The 16,578-nt window shown below is 42.0% G+C and overlaps 2 protein-coding genes across 9 annotated transcripts in view; one reads left to right on the top strand and one right to left on the bottom strand.

Annotated features, from left to right (window-relative positions):
* The window catches only part of LOC127053496 (solute carrier family 22 member 15-like), a 72,909-nt gene extending 59,100 nt beyond the window's left edge, over window positions 1-13,809 (bottom strand). For 5 of the 6 annotated variants that reach the window (XR_007775064.1, XM_050958323.1, XM_050958322.1 and 2 more), the window contains exons 1-2: window positions 13,606-13,809; window positions 7,358-7,504 (exon numbers count right to left, since the gene is read on the bottom strand). Coding sequence is in view for 5 of the 6 variants with exons in the window: in XM_050958323.1 (XP_050814280.1) it covers window positions 7,358-7,504; window positions 13,606-13,689 (231 nt within the window). In the remaining variant the exon portion in view is untranslated. Of the gene's footprint in view, window positions 1-7,357; window positions 7,505-13,370; window positions 13,478-13,605 lie in introns of those variants that run through there. The other variant, XM_050958324.1, reaches the window with a different exon arrangement.
* Window positions 1-16,578, top strand: part of LOC127053499 (zinc finger and SCAN domain-containing protein 20-like) — a 449,526-nt gene that overhangs the window by 184,483 nt on the left and 248,465 nt on the right. The window lies entirely within an intron of this gene.

The following is a 16,578-nucleotide window of genomic DNA, read 5'->3' as shown; positions in this document are numbered from 1 at the left end:
AAATGAGATCTCTAAAAAAAATATAGATAACAATCCCAATAATTTCAAGAAAATTAGAGATTTTTTAAATATTACCATTAAACAATGTAAATATAAATTGATAACAGTTTAGCATTTTATTTTTTCCAAGTGAGTTTGCAAAACTCATCAAATGATCCGATCGTGACAAAATGTAGAAAAAAAGAGAAATAATTAAAAGTCAAAAGTTGAAAAACAAAAGTATATGATAACTAATGGCAAAGATCAAGTCTTATTTTATATTGTAAAAACATACTATCAAAACATTAAGAAATGCATTTGAAATCCAAAAATCTGTAATCAATCGAGTAATTATAAATGATATATGTTTAACTAACTTCTAGATGACAATTATTGTAGTTAAGTACAAAGTCTGAGAAAAACTAAAAATCTGCCAAATATTATTTACTGTGTAACAAATTATTGGGCCAACCATGCAAAATGTTGACAGCCCTTCAACTCCCATTGACAGTAGGCTCTTTATGTTTACACTGAGAACAGATTATGTAGTCCTTACTAGAGGAGGTAAAGCCTCTCTTGAATAAATCTGGAGCTCTGCTTGAGGAAAGACAACAGAATTTAACATTGGTTAAGTGACTAACAAAATGTAAAATGGAATGCATAATGACCACATTTTCACAGCTGGACCTCATATTTCAGTCTGTGGCTAGAAAGTTTTAGATTTGAAATACATGATGAAGTCCTTGATATGTAGGTGAAACATCAGATTAAAAATACATTAAGCTATATCAAGGAATGTTTATCCAAGAAGAAAGGGTCTGAGCTACAGGAGCCATTGCCTTGATAGTAAAATTTAAATACAGAGGATCAAAACTTGCATTGTAAATGATGGGATAGCAAATCTGTAATTATGCCAGAGAAAATATCTTCACTTCCATATCCCTAATTCAGATATTTAACTTTCGGAGTGAAAACTAATTTTCTGTAGTTTCTCACCTTTACTCTCAGAGCATTTTGAGACAGTTTGAAGAAAGAGGGGAAAATATGTTTACACCAATTAGTTTTCAGACAATTCTTGTGTGCAAATGTATAAGTCAAAAAGAGCTTCTTTTTAAAACTTGAGAACTTACCAGGGACGTGGTCCTCAGTAAGAACAAATGCTTTTAACATGTTTAAAGTAATGTAGATTAGAAATAATGAAGTTATAAATGTCAAAGTGTCATGTGCAGTATTGTACATGAATTTTCAGTTGTGATTTTAAACAATGCAATGAGAGACAATGCTCCAAATAATCATATGCATATGTGTGTCTTAGGCATTACATATTTTATTACAATGTCATCTTCAAAATCAGACTGACGCCTATTTAAATGGGGACAGAGTACAACAAGAAGGATGGGAAATCTCTTGTGTCTCTTCTCATGTTCTGCAAGTCTTGTAAGCAGAGATGTCCTAATTTCTTTTTTCAAATTAATTTTCTTTCATTTAAAAAAGATAAAGCATATATAGTTATTATATACAGAAAAGACAGGAAAATCTAAGTTGTAGATCCACAAAACAATCTTAATTCAGCGACACTATATAATATATTTAATACACAGTAAAGAGTATATCAACTCAAATAAGACAGAGGTATTGCTGAAGAAAAAGGGCTAAACTTGGAGGAGTATCTAGGAAATGCAACCTCAATCTTCATTAATGGCATCTTCCAAGTGAATGTCAGGACAGTCTGAAAATGCAAGACATTTAACTTCTCACGGACACAGCAGCAGTAGCCAGAAACATCGTGTTTCACCTTCTACTACCCAGGAGACTGTGCTCCTTTTTTCCAATGGCAGACTTGTTCACCTGGTTTGTCACCTCAGAGCTAGACTTCCGCAGCATGCTACAGCTTGATCGAGCTACAGATTGCTTGCGGCTCATAGCATACATGCTAAACAAAGCAGGGTTGGTAAAAATAGATGATTTTTTGAAAAAATACAAAAACAGATTTTTCAGATTTTGTTATTTAAATAAGTTTTTCTTTTTTTAAAATGAACCTGTCTATAAGTAGTTTAGGCCTTAACATATTTTACATTAAATTCAGATTTCATTTTAATCTCTTACAACATTTAAATAAAAATAAATATGCTGAATCCATGAGCCTCTATCAAAACCTTTGAGTTAAAGGCTGCTTTTCTATATAAAGAAAGAATTGGGGGAAAATATCCAATTTTTTAGGTCAAAGTTTATAAATATGGCACAAGAGGTTATGTACTGTATTAAGGTCTTGATCCTGTGGGGGACCCAAGGGCAAGAGACTGGCTAAGTCATCACAAGTGTTGGGATCCAGCCTCTGACTCCAAGAGACACCATCATCTATCTCATCAGAATCATCCATTTAGCCCACCTGGGTGGTCTCATACTTCTATTTTATAGCTTCTCCCTATCTGAGCTCTGATTGTGTTAGTTCTCCAACTATGAATATTTATGACTTCACCCACCATTTACTTTCCAGCTCATGGAAAAACACTGAAGTTTACATATCCAAAACACTGAAGGTTGTTTTGTTTAATAAATATAAATTGTATATGCTGTTTTGTGTATTTAATTAAATTCCATTTACCATCCTAACGCAGCTTGGCACAAATCATGAGCAAAATGTTAATTATCTAGTATTTATCATTCAACATTTTCTAACACACTAAAAATGCACAATTAACAAAAATCTAAAAATATTCAGCTATATAATTGCTTAAATAAATGTATATAGTTATAGTGTACCCTTCTAGGTAGCAAAAACACATGTACCAAATCTAGTATAAAGGCTCTATATAGTTGTAAATCTGCATGTTTTAATGTTATATCAAACAATGAGAGGGCACCTTTCTTTAGAAAATAACTGAAGTACAAATGGAAAAGTTGATTAAAACTGATGACATAAATTGAGGTTTTCCACTTGGTGATTTACATCTTATACTGTATGCAGTGTTGTTGAGTCATGTCAGCCCCAGGATATTAGAGAGACAAAGTGGATGAGGTGATTTTTTTATTGGAAGAACTTCTGTTGGTGAGAGAAAAGTTTTCAGGCTTATGCAGAACTCTTCTTAAGGTCTGGGAAACATAGGCTATGTCTACACTGCACATCTTACAATGATGCAGCTGTACCACTGTAGCCACGCCGTTGTAAGGTAAGCAGTGTAGCCATTCTTTGTTGCTGGGAGAGAGCTCTCCCAGTGACAAAATAAAACCACCCCCAATGCAGGGCAGTAGTTTTGTTACTGGGAGAACATCTCCAGTCAACAAAGCACTGCCTACACCAATGCTTTTCATCCACACCCCTAAGCAATGTAGTTATACCAAACTAACACCTGTTGTAGACAATGCTATGTTAATGGGAGGGCTTCTCCCATCAATATAGCTACTGCCTCTCATAGAGGTGGATTACTACACGAAGAGGAGGTGGTCTCCCCTCAATGTAGTAACATCTTCATGAAGCGCTGCAGCTGCACCACTGCAGCGTTTTAAGCATAGACCTGACCTCAAGTGTCACAGCTAAATACAAGATGGAACGGATTGTTTAGCACATGTAGTTAACACATATTTCAAGGGACAATTCAAGGTGAAGTGGCTCAGTAGGGCTCATCATCAGAAGCAAACTCTTCACAGATACTCTGAAGTTTCCTAAAGAAAAGCTCTGTGTAAGCTCCAAAGCTTCTCTCTATCAACAGAAGTTATTCCAATACAAGATATAACCTCAGCCACCTCATCTCTCTAAGAACATAAACTGTCATGCTCCAAACTAACTGTCAATACAGTTCTTAGCATAATTCAAGTTGCTAGATCTTGTTTTCAAAGCCCTGAAAATGTCATGAACAAGACACCTCAAGGCACTGTCTCTCATAGGGAGAGACCTCAGCAGTGGAATCAATTCCCATATGAGGCGAGTCCAGCTCTTGCAGCCTTCTGATTGTGTTTCAGAAGAAATTCTCTTAATAGCCAAACAACAAAATAACTCCAGCAAGTGAGCATACAGAAAACAACCTATATCCAGACACTTTTATGTGGCTCAAAATACTGAGGAGGGGAAATACCAGGCAAGAAGAACCATGTCCATAATTTTCAATGTATGTAATAATGCCAAGATACCACCGTGATTGAAACTTTAAAAATGCACTTTCTAATAAGATATTTAAAATATCACCACATACTGGAATATAAAATACAAATGAACAAAGCTATTGTTCTTACTGCAACCATTTACAACTTCCTGATTTCTGTACTCTTAAATAACTACCCCGATGTTGTATTGACACAGATTTTGCATTTAAGGAATCTTTCAGGTGCTTTTTTAATCTAATACAATTAATTCTGTGTCATCCAACCAATTATTATCTGAAAGAATTATGCATTAGGCTGTTATGTGTATAATAATACAATACACATGGAACCACCAAAACTACGTGGTCTGAACAATCTCAAGGATTTTCTTCAAAACTGTTGTAGAGTCATTCAGTTTTCAACATGGATTACTTGACTGTAAAGTTCAGATATGCAAGCAATCATCTTTTCCTTTTCATAAGTTATTTCTCAGTTCAAATTTGGCATGTTTTATTTATTTTATACTGTTTTATTATATCGTAAAAAAGATGGGAAAGGAAAAGTTAGGGAAGATGGAACATATACCTACAGAAACATCTGTAGTCAGTTGCAGGTACATTACGAATTTCAATAAGCAATTTATTTAAAAATTACAAAAAAGTTAATCATAATGCTAAAATAGATATGCTTTTAAAGTTTTCTACATTCTCCTAAAATTCCATGGTGAGAGATACAGTAGCATTCCAAAACAATCAGGCTTATCTAATGTTTTTAAATTTTTGAGAATCTGTTTCTTAGTCCCGAAGGTAGCTCTGCATTACTGTTGAATTAATAAAGACCTCTAAATATATTAAGAATATTTTGAGTCCTTTATTATTCTAGACTGGAGAATCGTGTTTATCTTTAAATATTTCTGCCAGAAAGACTACTACCTATTGCTCATCCACATGATGTTTTTCTTTTGCTTTATACATATATATATGATAACAACACATTTTAATTTGCTGGAAAATCCTCTGTTAAAATACCACCTCATTACTGAATTTCTTACATGTAGGTTCATAGTCTCTGTGGTGGTTTTGCTGATCACCGATATAGAAAGATTACTTAATACATATACATTTTTAAAAACTAGAAAAAAAATTCTGATACCAAGTCCCACTTAAATCTGCTTATCACCTTACAGAAAACTAAGAAAAAAGTGTTCCGCTTGAATTAGAGGATGACTACTTGTTAAAGTTTATCAGTCATATGTTCTAAAATAGTCTTCCTTTGTTTTATTCTATTCTTCAGTGCTTTTTGTAGTCTTCTAGAAGCTTGAATATAAAATTGTGATGGTTTTCACTCGTGCGGAGCATTGTCTAATGGCCAGCACTTAGGCTCTTCAAAATGCAGAGGGGGTTTGGGGGAGGCGGAGGCAGGTCCTCCCACTACACCAGGCTCCAGCCCAGGACTCTGTGAGGGTTATCAAAAGTCTGACAGCCAGGAGTGCCTTAAGGCTGCCCTCCCTGGGCCACTTCCTACCACCCTACGGTTGTCCAAAGTTTGCTATCTCTAGTGAGAAGATGCACAACGAATCAGTTCACCGCTTGGCACCTCCTTATGGCCATGCATGGCAGCTCCCTCTTTCTCAGGGCATTGGCTGCCTCCTCCTGTGGCTTAGCACTCAGCCAGGTCAGTTCCAAGTCTCTCCTCCGCTGGGGTATTCCATAAACAAAACAAGAAGAATTGACACAAACAAAGGCCCCGGGGATAAGGTGGGGATGGAGAACGCTTCCCTTTTGGGTTCTATCAGAAGCAGGTCCTCTGTTCCCTTGGGGAGGGACCTCTGGACAGTTGTAGGGAGAGATCCTGCCTTTCCTCAGCTCTGTTCACAGGAGCTGCAAGTCTTCTCTCTTCCCTGGTCTGTCCCTAAGTGTGTTGTTCTGCTCCCAGGTGTGGTGGGGCGGGGCTGGCCTTGTTGCATTCTTTTTGCTCACATTTTCAATATCATTCTGCTTTTAAGCTCAGAGGGGATGGACATATTGAAAAACCCACCACAACAATCACAAAATCTGTCACACAGACCTGAGTCAATGTTGCATCATTCCTCCAACTGCATCTAGTCCTTAAACCCTTCCGGACAAACATTACATGGCCAAGTTTTGGGACAGCAGTAAGAGAGGAGAAACAGATGAACAGTTTCTCTAGATCAGCAATTCCCAGACTGTTCAATTACCAATTCTTAAAAAATTGTTGTGAAGTGAATGGATGGGACATCACACTCACGTACCACAGTTTGAAACCCCCTGGCCTAGATCACATTTCCTAGCAAGATAACTGAAAATTGCCCATGGCAATCAATCAGCATATCTCGTTTCTACTAGAAGCTACGCAACCCTCTCAAAAAAACATTTAATGCAGGCAGAGATGTTCCTAAGGCAGCTGTATTTCCTGCGTGATGGGGACCCAAAAAGTAACACAAAGAACACCTAGCTTTGAACAAATGAAACAAAACACATAAAACTAGAGGGCGAAGTGCTATGTTCAGTGCCCAGGATGCAAACCCTGGTCCAATCCACCCCCATCCCTCAAGATGGCATGGATATTTTGGGAAATCCAGAAGTGTCGTGTGAACTTAGTTTTCAGAATAATTTTAATCCTCCTACAGGGAAAGCTATGGGAGGACATGATGCAGCTATAGTCAAGATTTATTACACTGAATAATCAAAAAACAGAACAAAAAATTAATTCCAATTCATTAGCTCTTCCTGAATCATAAGTATTTCTTCAGAGGCTGAATTCATTTTCAGTAGGAAACTGACTATATAGTGGGCTGATGTAAGATTTCAAACATGTAATTAAATGGTGTAAGCTACAATAAATTGTCCTCTTTAATGAAGGGCTCAAAAAGATGAAAAAAATCCTAAAAATCGTGAAATTAAGACCATAAAGCAAATTTAACCCAAAGCATTTCACTCAGAAGGATATTGAATTTATGTGAAGTAAAGCCAAATATAATAGTATGCATAATTTGAACAATTAGATTATAGATTTAAGAAAACTGAAGAAAATAGTAATAAAGCAGAGACATGTGGGTTCTGGTAAATTCAAAAGTGAGATGCCTGGCCCAAGTGACCTTTTTATCTTCAGCAATTCCTGTGTCCTCATGTACAGAAGAATTACAATTTGTGCAAGCAACATATTCAACTAAGTCTTCTTCAGGCTTCACAAGAGAGAATCCTGCACTGATTATAAAGAAATAAACCAGAAACACAGAAAAGAATCATTAAGAAATGACACAGAACAAAGTACTTGCCTCAGTTGCTATAGATGTGAAGTTATCTGCAAATCGGACATGTCTGGCAAGCTCCTCTGTGCTAGCAGGTATTTCGCCCTGGTCAATATGATACTCTGGCACAGCTCCCACTAATACAATAAGCATAGACTGACAGGCCACATATACCTAAAAAGAAGAGACAAACAATTGTTTAGGATAAACAATTTACATGATATTTTGCCCTCTTTTATCAAAAATACTTTAGCCTCTTTATTGAACTAATATTTACAACTGAGCTACAGTGATTCTCCTAATTCAAAAGCACAACAGCTCAGTGTATTGTCTTTGAGTCCCTAGGCAGGAACGCATAAGCAAGAGCATTTTGCAGGGACTGCAGTCATGTCATATTTAAGATTTTTAATGGGTTTCTATCAACATTTTGATTTTGCAACCCTCCCCCAAATTTCAAAATTCTTCAAACTTCTTATTTGCTGCTTTGCAGTAAGAACACAGAAAGGAGATTATAAACTACTGTACTTTACTAGGGACTTCTAGCTGATCTAGCACCCAAGGCCAAAATTTAATTCAATTAAAGTTTGTTTCCAAGAGTTACTAACATTTTATATAGCAACATAACTAAGGAATATCAATTCCAGCAACAAATCAGTACAGCAAACCAATGGAGTTAGAAACCTCTAGCTTTTCTCCTTGCAGAGACTGAACCTGATCACTATGGAGGTTAGATTGGGGTGGGCAAATAGCCGCATGCGTCTCTTTTACAGTTAAAATGCATCTCCAACCCCCTCCACCATTCTCCACCTAACAGACTGGGGGGGCGGGGGGCAAGCTTGGGGATTCTGCGCAGTGGCAATGTGGTGGGGCTAAGGGCTTCTGCCAGAGACAACCGGTGCCTGCTGAGAGTGGGGGAGCACAATTTAAAGGTTTCCCTAACAGCTGGAGTCACACTCATAAGTCCCCAGGCATGCCCCCTCTTACCTCAACTACCTCTCCCTGCAGCTCCCAGGTATTAGCTCCACATGGAAAATCAATGGCAAACAGCTGGAGCTGCCACTTTAGCTACATGGGGAGAGGCGGCAGCAAAAGCAGTGGCTCTCCCTGCATCTCCCAGTTGTTTGTCACAGCCTCTCCCCACAGCTGCAGCTCCCAGCTTATTGGCTCCAGCAGCTGCCATGCAGGGAGGGGGACCTGCAGCACAGTGTGACTGAGTGGGGCCAGCAAGCCCTCGCAAAAATCTGGGAGGGCATGAGCGGAGACTCAGGGCTTCAGCGGGAGTGGGGCTGAAGCCCCAAGACTCCCCGTCCCCACAGGGCTAAAGCTTGAATCCCCTGCAGGTACCTCTCACAGTGACAGGGCTGAGGCCCCAAGACCCCTCTCCCTGCAGAGTTGAAGCCTCAAGCCTCAGCAGAAGCCCCACCAGGTGTTCCCCGGCTCTCAAACTTCTGAAGATTGTTGTATGCAGTTCAGACGGTCTGTAAGCTTGGCCACTCCTGGGCTACATAGTAGAAAAAGAAAGTTTTCCATCAAAAGGCTCATGAGATTCTCCCTTCCTGCAGGGTTCAGGAGGTTCACAGTAAGTTTGAATGCCTTGTACAAGAAGTGCAATCTTAGTTTCGTGTTTCTAACGTTTTTTTCTTTAAACCAACTTTCTTGAAAAATAACATATACTCAAACCTTAACTACTTTTTGATGTTGTATTGTCTATGGAAGGAACTCAACTCTGGAGCTATTTTCCCTCCACAGGTCCAGCAGGGCCCAATATATCTTGTCCTGCAGCTTGATTTGGGGATTGGATCTGTTTATATTTGGATTAGCCAATGTGTTTACATGCCTACTCATAAATATGATCAATGCAGTTTTAGAAATAAAAAAAAAAAAGTATGGTGTACTCTGGAATGATACAAAATGATAAAATCTCAAGCATTAGGAAAAATTGTAACAAACCAAGTAAGAGAAGGGTTCAATTAAAAGGTCTATTTAAAGAAACATTTAAGATACACTATTCATAGACTCATAGACTAAAAGACTTTAAGGTCAGAAGGGACCATTATGATCATCTAGTCTGACCTCCTGCACAATGCAGGCCACACAATCTCACCCATCCACTTCAATAACAAACCCCTAACCTATGTCTGAGTTATTGAAGTCCTCAAATTGTGGTTTGAAGACCTCAAGCTGCAGAGAATCCTCCAGCAAGTGACCCATGCCCCATGCTGCAGAGGAAGGCGAAAAACCTCCAGGGCCTCTGCCAATCTGCTCTGGAGGAAAATTCCTTCCCGACCCCAAATATGGCGATCAGTTAAATTCTGAGCATGTGGGCAAGACTCACCAGCTAGCACCCAGGAAAGAATTTTCTGTAGTAACTCAGATCCCACCCCATCTAACATCCCATCACAGACCACTGGGGCATACTTACCCACTGATAATCAAAGATCAATTGCCAAATTAATTGCCAAAATTAGGCTATCCCATCATACCATCCCCTCCATAAACTTATCAAGCATAGTCTTAAAGCCAGATATGTCTTTTGCCATCACTACTCCCCTTGGAAAGCTGTTTCAGAACTTAATTCCTCTAATGGTTAGAAACCTTCATCTAATTTCAAGTCTAAACTTCCTAGTGTCCAGTTTATATCCATTTGTTCTTGTGTCCACATTGGTACTAAGCTTAAATAATTCCTCTCCCTCCCTAATATTTATCCCTCTGATATATTTATAAAGAACAATCATATCTCCCCTCAACCTTCTTTTGGTTTGGCTAAACAAGCCAAGCTCTTTGAGTCTCCTTTCATAAGACAGATTTTCCATTCCTCGGATCATTCTAGTAGCCCGTCTCTGTACCTGTTCCAGTTTGAATTCATCCTTCTTAAACATGGGATACGAGAACTGCACACAGTATTCCGGATGAGGTCTCACCAGTGCCTTATATAACGGTACTAACACTTCCTTATCTTTGCTGGAAATACCTCGCCTGACACATCCTAAAACTGCATTTTTAACGGCCATATCACATTGGCGGCTCATAGTCATCCTGTGATCAACCAATACTCCGAGGTTCTTCTCCTCCTCTGTTACTTCCAGCTGTTGTGTCCCCAATTTATAACTAAAATTCTTGTTATTAATCCCTAAATGCATTACCTTGTACTTTTCACTATTAAATCCTATTTACTCCTATTTCACTATTAAATCCTATTACTATTACTCAAATTCACTGAGAAATTGATTTTAATATTACTTTTTAAGTTTTAAAGTTTATATTTCACTTCTGTCTTTTTTAATTGGCACTATTTTTTTTAACAGTTTACATATGAACCATGTTAGTCAATGGAAGTTATTGGGTATTTAGATCTTCTGAAAAACCAGATGAGCTAGAGAAAGCTGCCTGGCATCAGCCCCCACGACTTACGGGCAGAACAAAAACTTAAGTGCTTCTTGAGCCAAAGACAATCAGTTCTGAAGAAGTTACAAAAGTACAGTGAGGACTAACGAAATACTACTAGAAGCACAAGTAGCCGTGTTAGTCTGTATCCACAAAAACAACAAGGAGTCCAGTAGCACCTTAAAGACTAACAGATTTATTTGGGCATAAGATTTCGTGGGTAAAAAAACCAACTTCTTCAGATGCATAGAGTGAAAGTTACAGACGCAGGCATAATATAATGACACATGAAGTGAAGGGAGTTACCTCACAAGTGGAGCACCAGTGTTAACAGGGCCAAGTCTATCAGGGTGGATGCAGTCGACTCCCAGTAATAGATGAGGAGGTGTGAATTCCAGGAGAGGCAAAGTTGCTTTTGTAATGAGCCAGCCACTCCCAGTCCCTATTCAAGTCCAAATTAGTGGTGTTAAATTTGCAAATGAATTTTAGTTCTGCTGTTTCTCTTTGAAGTCTGTTTCTGAAGTTTCTTTGTTCAAGAATAGTTACTTTTAAATCTGTTATAGAAGGTCCAGGAAGACTGAAGTGTTCACCTACTGGCTTTTGTATGTTATCATTCCTGATTAATAATACAATAAGCATGCCAAACTGTTCAATTACAAATGCAAGAGAATGTTAAATTTCAAACAGAAAGCAGCCAGCAAACTGCCAAGGTAACATCTATTCTGTCTACACCAAGGTCCTAAACCAGGGATGGGCAAACTATAGCTGGGGGGCCACATCCGGCACTCCAGATGTTTTAATCTGGCCCTCAAACTCCAGCCAGGGAACGGGGTCAGGGGCTTGCCCTGCTCCGTGCAGCTCCCAGAGCAGTGGCATGTCCCCGCTCTGGCTCCTACGCACAGGGGCAGCCAAGGGGCTCTGCATGCTGCCCCCACCACAAGTGCCACCCTCTCAGCTCCTACTGGCTGGGAACCACAACCAATGAGAGCTGCAGGGGCAGCACCCGCCTGGTCACAGCTCCGCATAGGAGCCAGAGAGAGAACATGCCGCTGCTTCTGGGAGCTGCTTGAGGTAAGTGTCTGCACCCAATCCCCTCAACCCCCTGCACTGATCCCCCTCCTGCCCTCTGAACCCCTTGGTCCCAGTCTGAAGCACTCTCCTGCACCCCCAACCCCTCATCTCCAGCCTCATCCTAGAGCCTGCACCCCCAGCCCTCCCACACTCCAGCCCCCAATTTTGTGAGCATTCATGGCCCACCATACAATTTCCATTCCTAGATGTGGCCCTCGGGCCAAAAAGTTTGCCCACCCCTGTCCTAAATCATCTTCCATCCTTGAGGCTCATTCCTACTGGAAGAACCAAACCCATCTATCTAAAACCACGGAAGACGCCACCTCTTATCTCCGGATGAAATCTAGAAAAATGATAGTGTTTTCTTGATGTGAGAAGTTTACATATGTCCCCAAATACCCCACCACATCTCTGACAATGCAAAATGCAAGGAGCAGCAAACATAGGGTCCATCTAGCAGCTCCATTTCAGATCACTGCAGAAGAAATCCTGAAGAACAAGTGGTTTTGTGATCAAAAAGACACTGGTGGTTTGTTTGTTTTCTTTGCATTTGATTTTTTAAAAACAAAAGATTTAGAATAGTAAACTTCAACACCTTCATCTATCTCATGTGAGTGGGGCCATAAAAGATCCGCAGCTTTTCCAACACCATCCATGCTTTTTTGTTACACTGTAGCCACAAGGAAATCATCCTGGGGTTAATCTTGAAAGGCCAATTGTAAACTTCAGCTACAGAAAAATATAGCAATTATTCTCCACAATCCTACAGCATATTTAAGTACTATCCCAATTTTACAATAGGGAAAAATGATATGTAAAGAGCTTAAGGGACTTGCCCAAGATCATACAGCAGGTCACTGACAGATACAAAAAGAGAACACAGAAGTTCTTGACTTGCAGTATTATGGCTGAACCTCCTGACCTACAGCGCATGTCAACATATTCACAGGCTAAAATATAAAATTTACTACCAAAGATTATTTGTATACTGGCTCATGCACATCCAGGCTTCTACCTTATATTAAAATAACACATGTAAATGTTTCTATCCTGGCCTTCCAAAGTCCAAGGGAACTTCAGAAGATAAACAACCAATGATAACATCCGCTTAAAAGGATAAAGACTGGTTTGCACTATAGGGGATGTATGAACAGGGAACAGCCTAGTTTAATATTCCATAACCTTCTTGCCTAACGATGTAAAACTGTTCTGAAAGAAATTTCATTTAACTCCTATTTTTATAGTACAGTATCCACCTGATTTATTTTGGAAACACTACTAGATAGGCTGGACTCCACTTAATTATGTGAGAGCCAGAGAGAGCTCCTGTCTGGTGGTTATTGCAGGAGGTTATAAAGCGAGGCCAGCAGAGTTCCCCGCCAGGAACCGAGAAAGAAACCCAACCCCGCGGCTGCGAGAGGGAATTCCCTCCTCTCCCCTGCCAGCGAGGCTGAGCTAATCCGCTCGCGCCTAGGTCTCCGCGGGGACCGGCTCACGCTGGCAGGGGACGCAGCGCAGCCACTCAGGCTCCAGTCCTACACCCCCGCCCCCCGGACTGGGCTCACGCAGGGTTTAAACCACGCACCGCCAGCGGCGCGGACGCACACGTTTGCTGGAGCTAAGGAAAGAGGCTTCTGCGTCCTCAGGGCAGCCGCCACCGTCCCTCTCGTGCCCATGAAATCACTCGCTGCCTCCTTGCTCCACGCCCAGCGCCCCGTGGCACCCTGGCTCGCCGCCCCGCGCAGCAAATGAGGGCAGGTCCCCGCCCGCGACCGACGCAGGCCGGGCTGAGCAGCCGCGCGTCCGCCGCCGCCTCCCACCTGCAGCAGCACCAGGAAGGCGGTGAGGCGCTTCTGGCTCCGGCCGAACTGTCCCACGGAGCCGAACGCCTCGTCCAGCTCCATGGCTCCGCGGCATCCCCGCCACCAGGCGCGAGCGGGGCGCCCTCTGGCGGCAGGAAAAGCCTCAGCTCGCAGGGGAGGGAAGAGGCGGTGAGCGCTGCCTGCGTCAGCCACCAACCGTCTCCTCGCCGTGCGCGAGGCTGAAGCGCCGCCCCCAGGGGGGTGGGCGAGTCCGGCCAGCCTCCCAGGCGAGGAAGTTGTATCGCCCTGGGGCCAGGAGTGGCAGGAGGCAGCGTCTGCGGAGAGTAACCAGCTAGCGTGAAAAATCGGGGCGGGGGTATTAGCCTCGTATATAAGAAAAAGGCCCAAATATTGGGACTGTCCCCATAAAAGCAGGCTGACCAGGTGTCCTATGTGCCCCAAACAGCAGGGGCAGAGCCGGGGGGGGGGGAGGGGAGGGGAGGGGAGGGGTCCCCTGAAGCACATGGCCTGAGAAACAGAAACTTAGAAAGCAAAATAGTAGTGAGGCCACAACAGAACCCCCGGAGTGGGGCAGGGAGCTGAAGGTTCTGCCTGTGTCTACACTGCAGTGTAAGCCTGGGGTTGGAACTGAGACCTACCCCCTTTCCATCTGTGCTAACCTAGGGCTCCGGCCCTTGGTCCCACAGGAATGGAGCATCCACACCTGAGTCAAGCTGGAACTCAGGCTTCAAGCCCTGTTGTTTCACAGGCAGTGTAGATGCAGCTCCACTAGAATTGTACTCTAGGATTCTACCAAAAGTATCCCACAGGCTGACTTCCAGAGGCAAGTTTGGTGAGCAGTTGGGTTTTCCCATATTGCACCACGAACAAAGGGCTAAGCAGTCTGGGATATGGATGACTGGACTTGGGCTTGCGTAATACAGTATAGATCAGGGAAGCCATGGCCAGCACACCCCTCGCCCACACCGCTTCCTGCTGCCCCCATTGACCTTGGATGGCAAACCATGGCCAGTGGGAGCCACAGTTGGCTGAACCTGCCGACACAGCAGGTAAACAAACTGGCCTGGCCTGTCAGGGTGCTTATCCTAGTGAACTGCGTGCCAGAGGTTGCTGACCCCTGGTATAGATGTTGGAGCCCTATCCTGGGGTAACAAGTGTAGACACTTAAGCCTTAATTTAACAAACCGAGTGTCTGTTAATTCAAGTTCAGCTAACCTTGGGCTTACATTGCAGTGCAGACATCTGCTCTGAGTAGAGTGACCAGATAGCAACTGTGAAAAAAACGGGATGGGGTGGGGGATAATGGTTTGGAACTACATAAAAAAAAAAGTTTCAGAAAACATCTGGTCACCCTAGCTCTGAGACCCAGTAGGAGGAACCATGTTACAGCAACTGTGGGTGGAGCTCAGATACCACAGCAGTGGGTTCCAGTATAAAATAAACCCTAGCATAGATTTAGAGGAACTATACAAATGACAGCCAGCATGCTGAAAATCACACCGTTTCTCCTGAATTAAAATGTATGGCTGATGTAGCCATTGTCCAGATTAGCCTTAGCTTCCTTTCCTTCTATGATGATATTCTTTCCCCCCATTCTGAAAAGACACACACAGTTGGCATCTGGCCCAGTTACCACAGGTGATCTTGAATTTGAAATTGTAGTCCAGCCTCATAGCACAACAATGAGATGCCCTAAGCTTACAAAATTGCCATCACACAGCTTACTTGTGGAGGTCTGCAGTTCCCATAATATGGGGAGATTTTGGCAAACCAGTAAGGTGCCTGAAACCACTATTGCTTATTGCTAAAAGCAGCCAAATCAGCAGGTTGTAAAGTGGCCATGCAGCAGGCTTAGCTTAACCAAGGCAGGGGAGGGGAGGGGGTTTTGGATGCCACAGAAAGGGCAGCTTGACCCTGCATCCTTCTTGACATGAATTGTGTTGAAGTTGCTGATACATGCATTTTAGGGGCCTCCAGGCTGCAAACTCTGAGGAAAAAAACCACACCTGCTTAATCAATAATCAGAAGGAAACCTCTTGCTTGACCATTGAAACAGCTTGCTTAACAAGTTTTCTTTAAGTGACATGTCATTGTATTACTAATGTATAAATAAGGGGGGAAAGTTTGAAGTAGCTGGACTCTCTCCCTCTGGATGCATCTTGTGTTCCCCGTCGGCAGATGGGCTGCCACTGTGCCACTCGAGAGCCACACTCAGCTTTGGTAATTATCAAGGGTTGGGGGTGTTTTACTAACCTGTTACAGACATGTGTAAGTGCTTGAGACTAAGTAAAGTTTAGCTTTTTATGTTGTCCTGTTTGTTCCAGCCATCTATTGTTCGGACGACCATGTCTCCCCTAATTTATTTCCTGACACCACCTCACACAGAGTAAAAGTTACCAAGAGCTTTGGGTTGAAAGAACGCTGGGTAACACCATCTGTAGCAGAAGCATTTTGAGAGGTAAGGAAAGATTTCAGCAGCAATTCCTTCACAGGGCAGACCAGAACACCTATTCTTACTACTCTGTGCTCCTTAGTGGAGGAGCCCATGGGGGTAGCACTTCTTCACCAACAAAGTCCATTTCCAAATGTCATATTACAGTATTTTTTCTCTTGATATCACTGCTGCTTCTCTGATGCTCTCATCTGTATCTTTTGCCACTAATTTCTGTTGCTCCCAGAGTCAGTTTAACTTCTCTTAAAGTACCATAAACTCCACCAGAGAGGTCCCTTGGGGCCATCTGCCTGTCCCAAGTCAGGATAAAGGAGGAGGGTTGGGCGTGGGGCTAGCAACTCCACTCCGTAAAAAATCAACCTGCTACAGAAACGCCAAAAATAGAGACAACAGAAACTTTTACCCTGGAAAAAGAAGGGTCTTCAATTTGAAGATTCATGACGCTGAGTGGTAAAAGCCGTGAAGAAGCCACTAAGCCGATTACCCTTCTTGCAACCAGGAGGATTACCATAGGCACA

The sequence above is a fragment of the Gopherus flavomarginatus genome, chromosome 6 (genome assembly GCF_025201925.1).
Source record: "Gopherus flavomarginatus isolate rGopFla2 chromosome 6, rGopFla2.mat.asm, whole genome shotgun sequence".
Taxonomy (NCBI): domain Eukaryota; kingdom Metazoa; phylum Chordata; order Testudines; family Testudinidae; genus Gopherus; species Gopherus flavomarginatus.
This window is presented reverse-complemented; position numbering and strand designations above follow the sequence as displayed.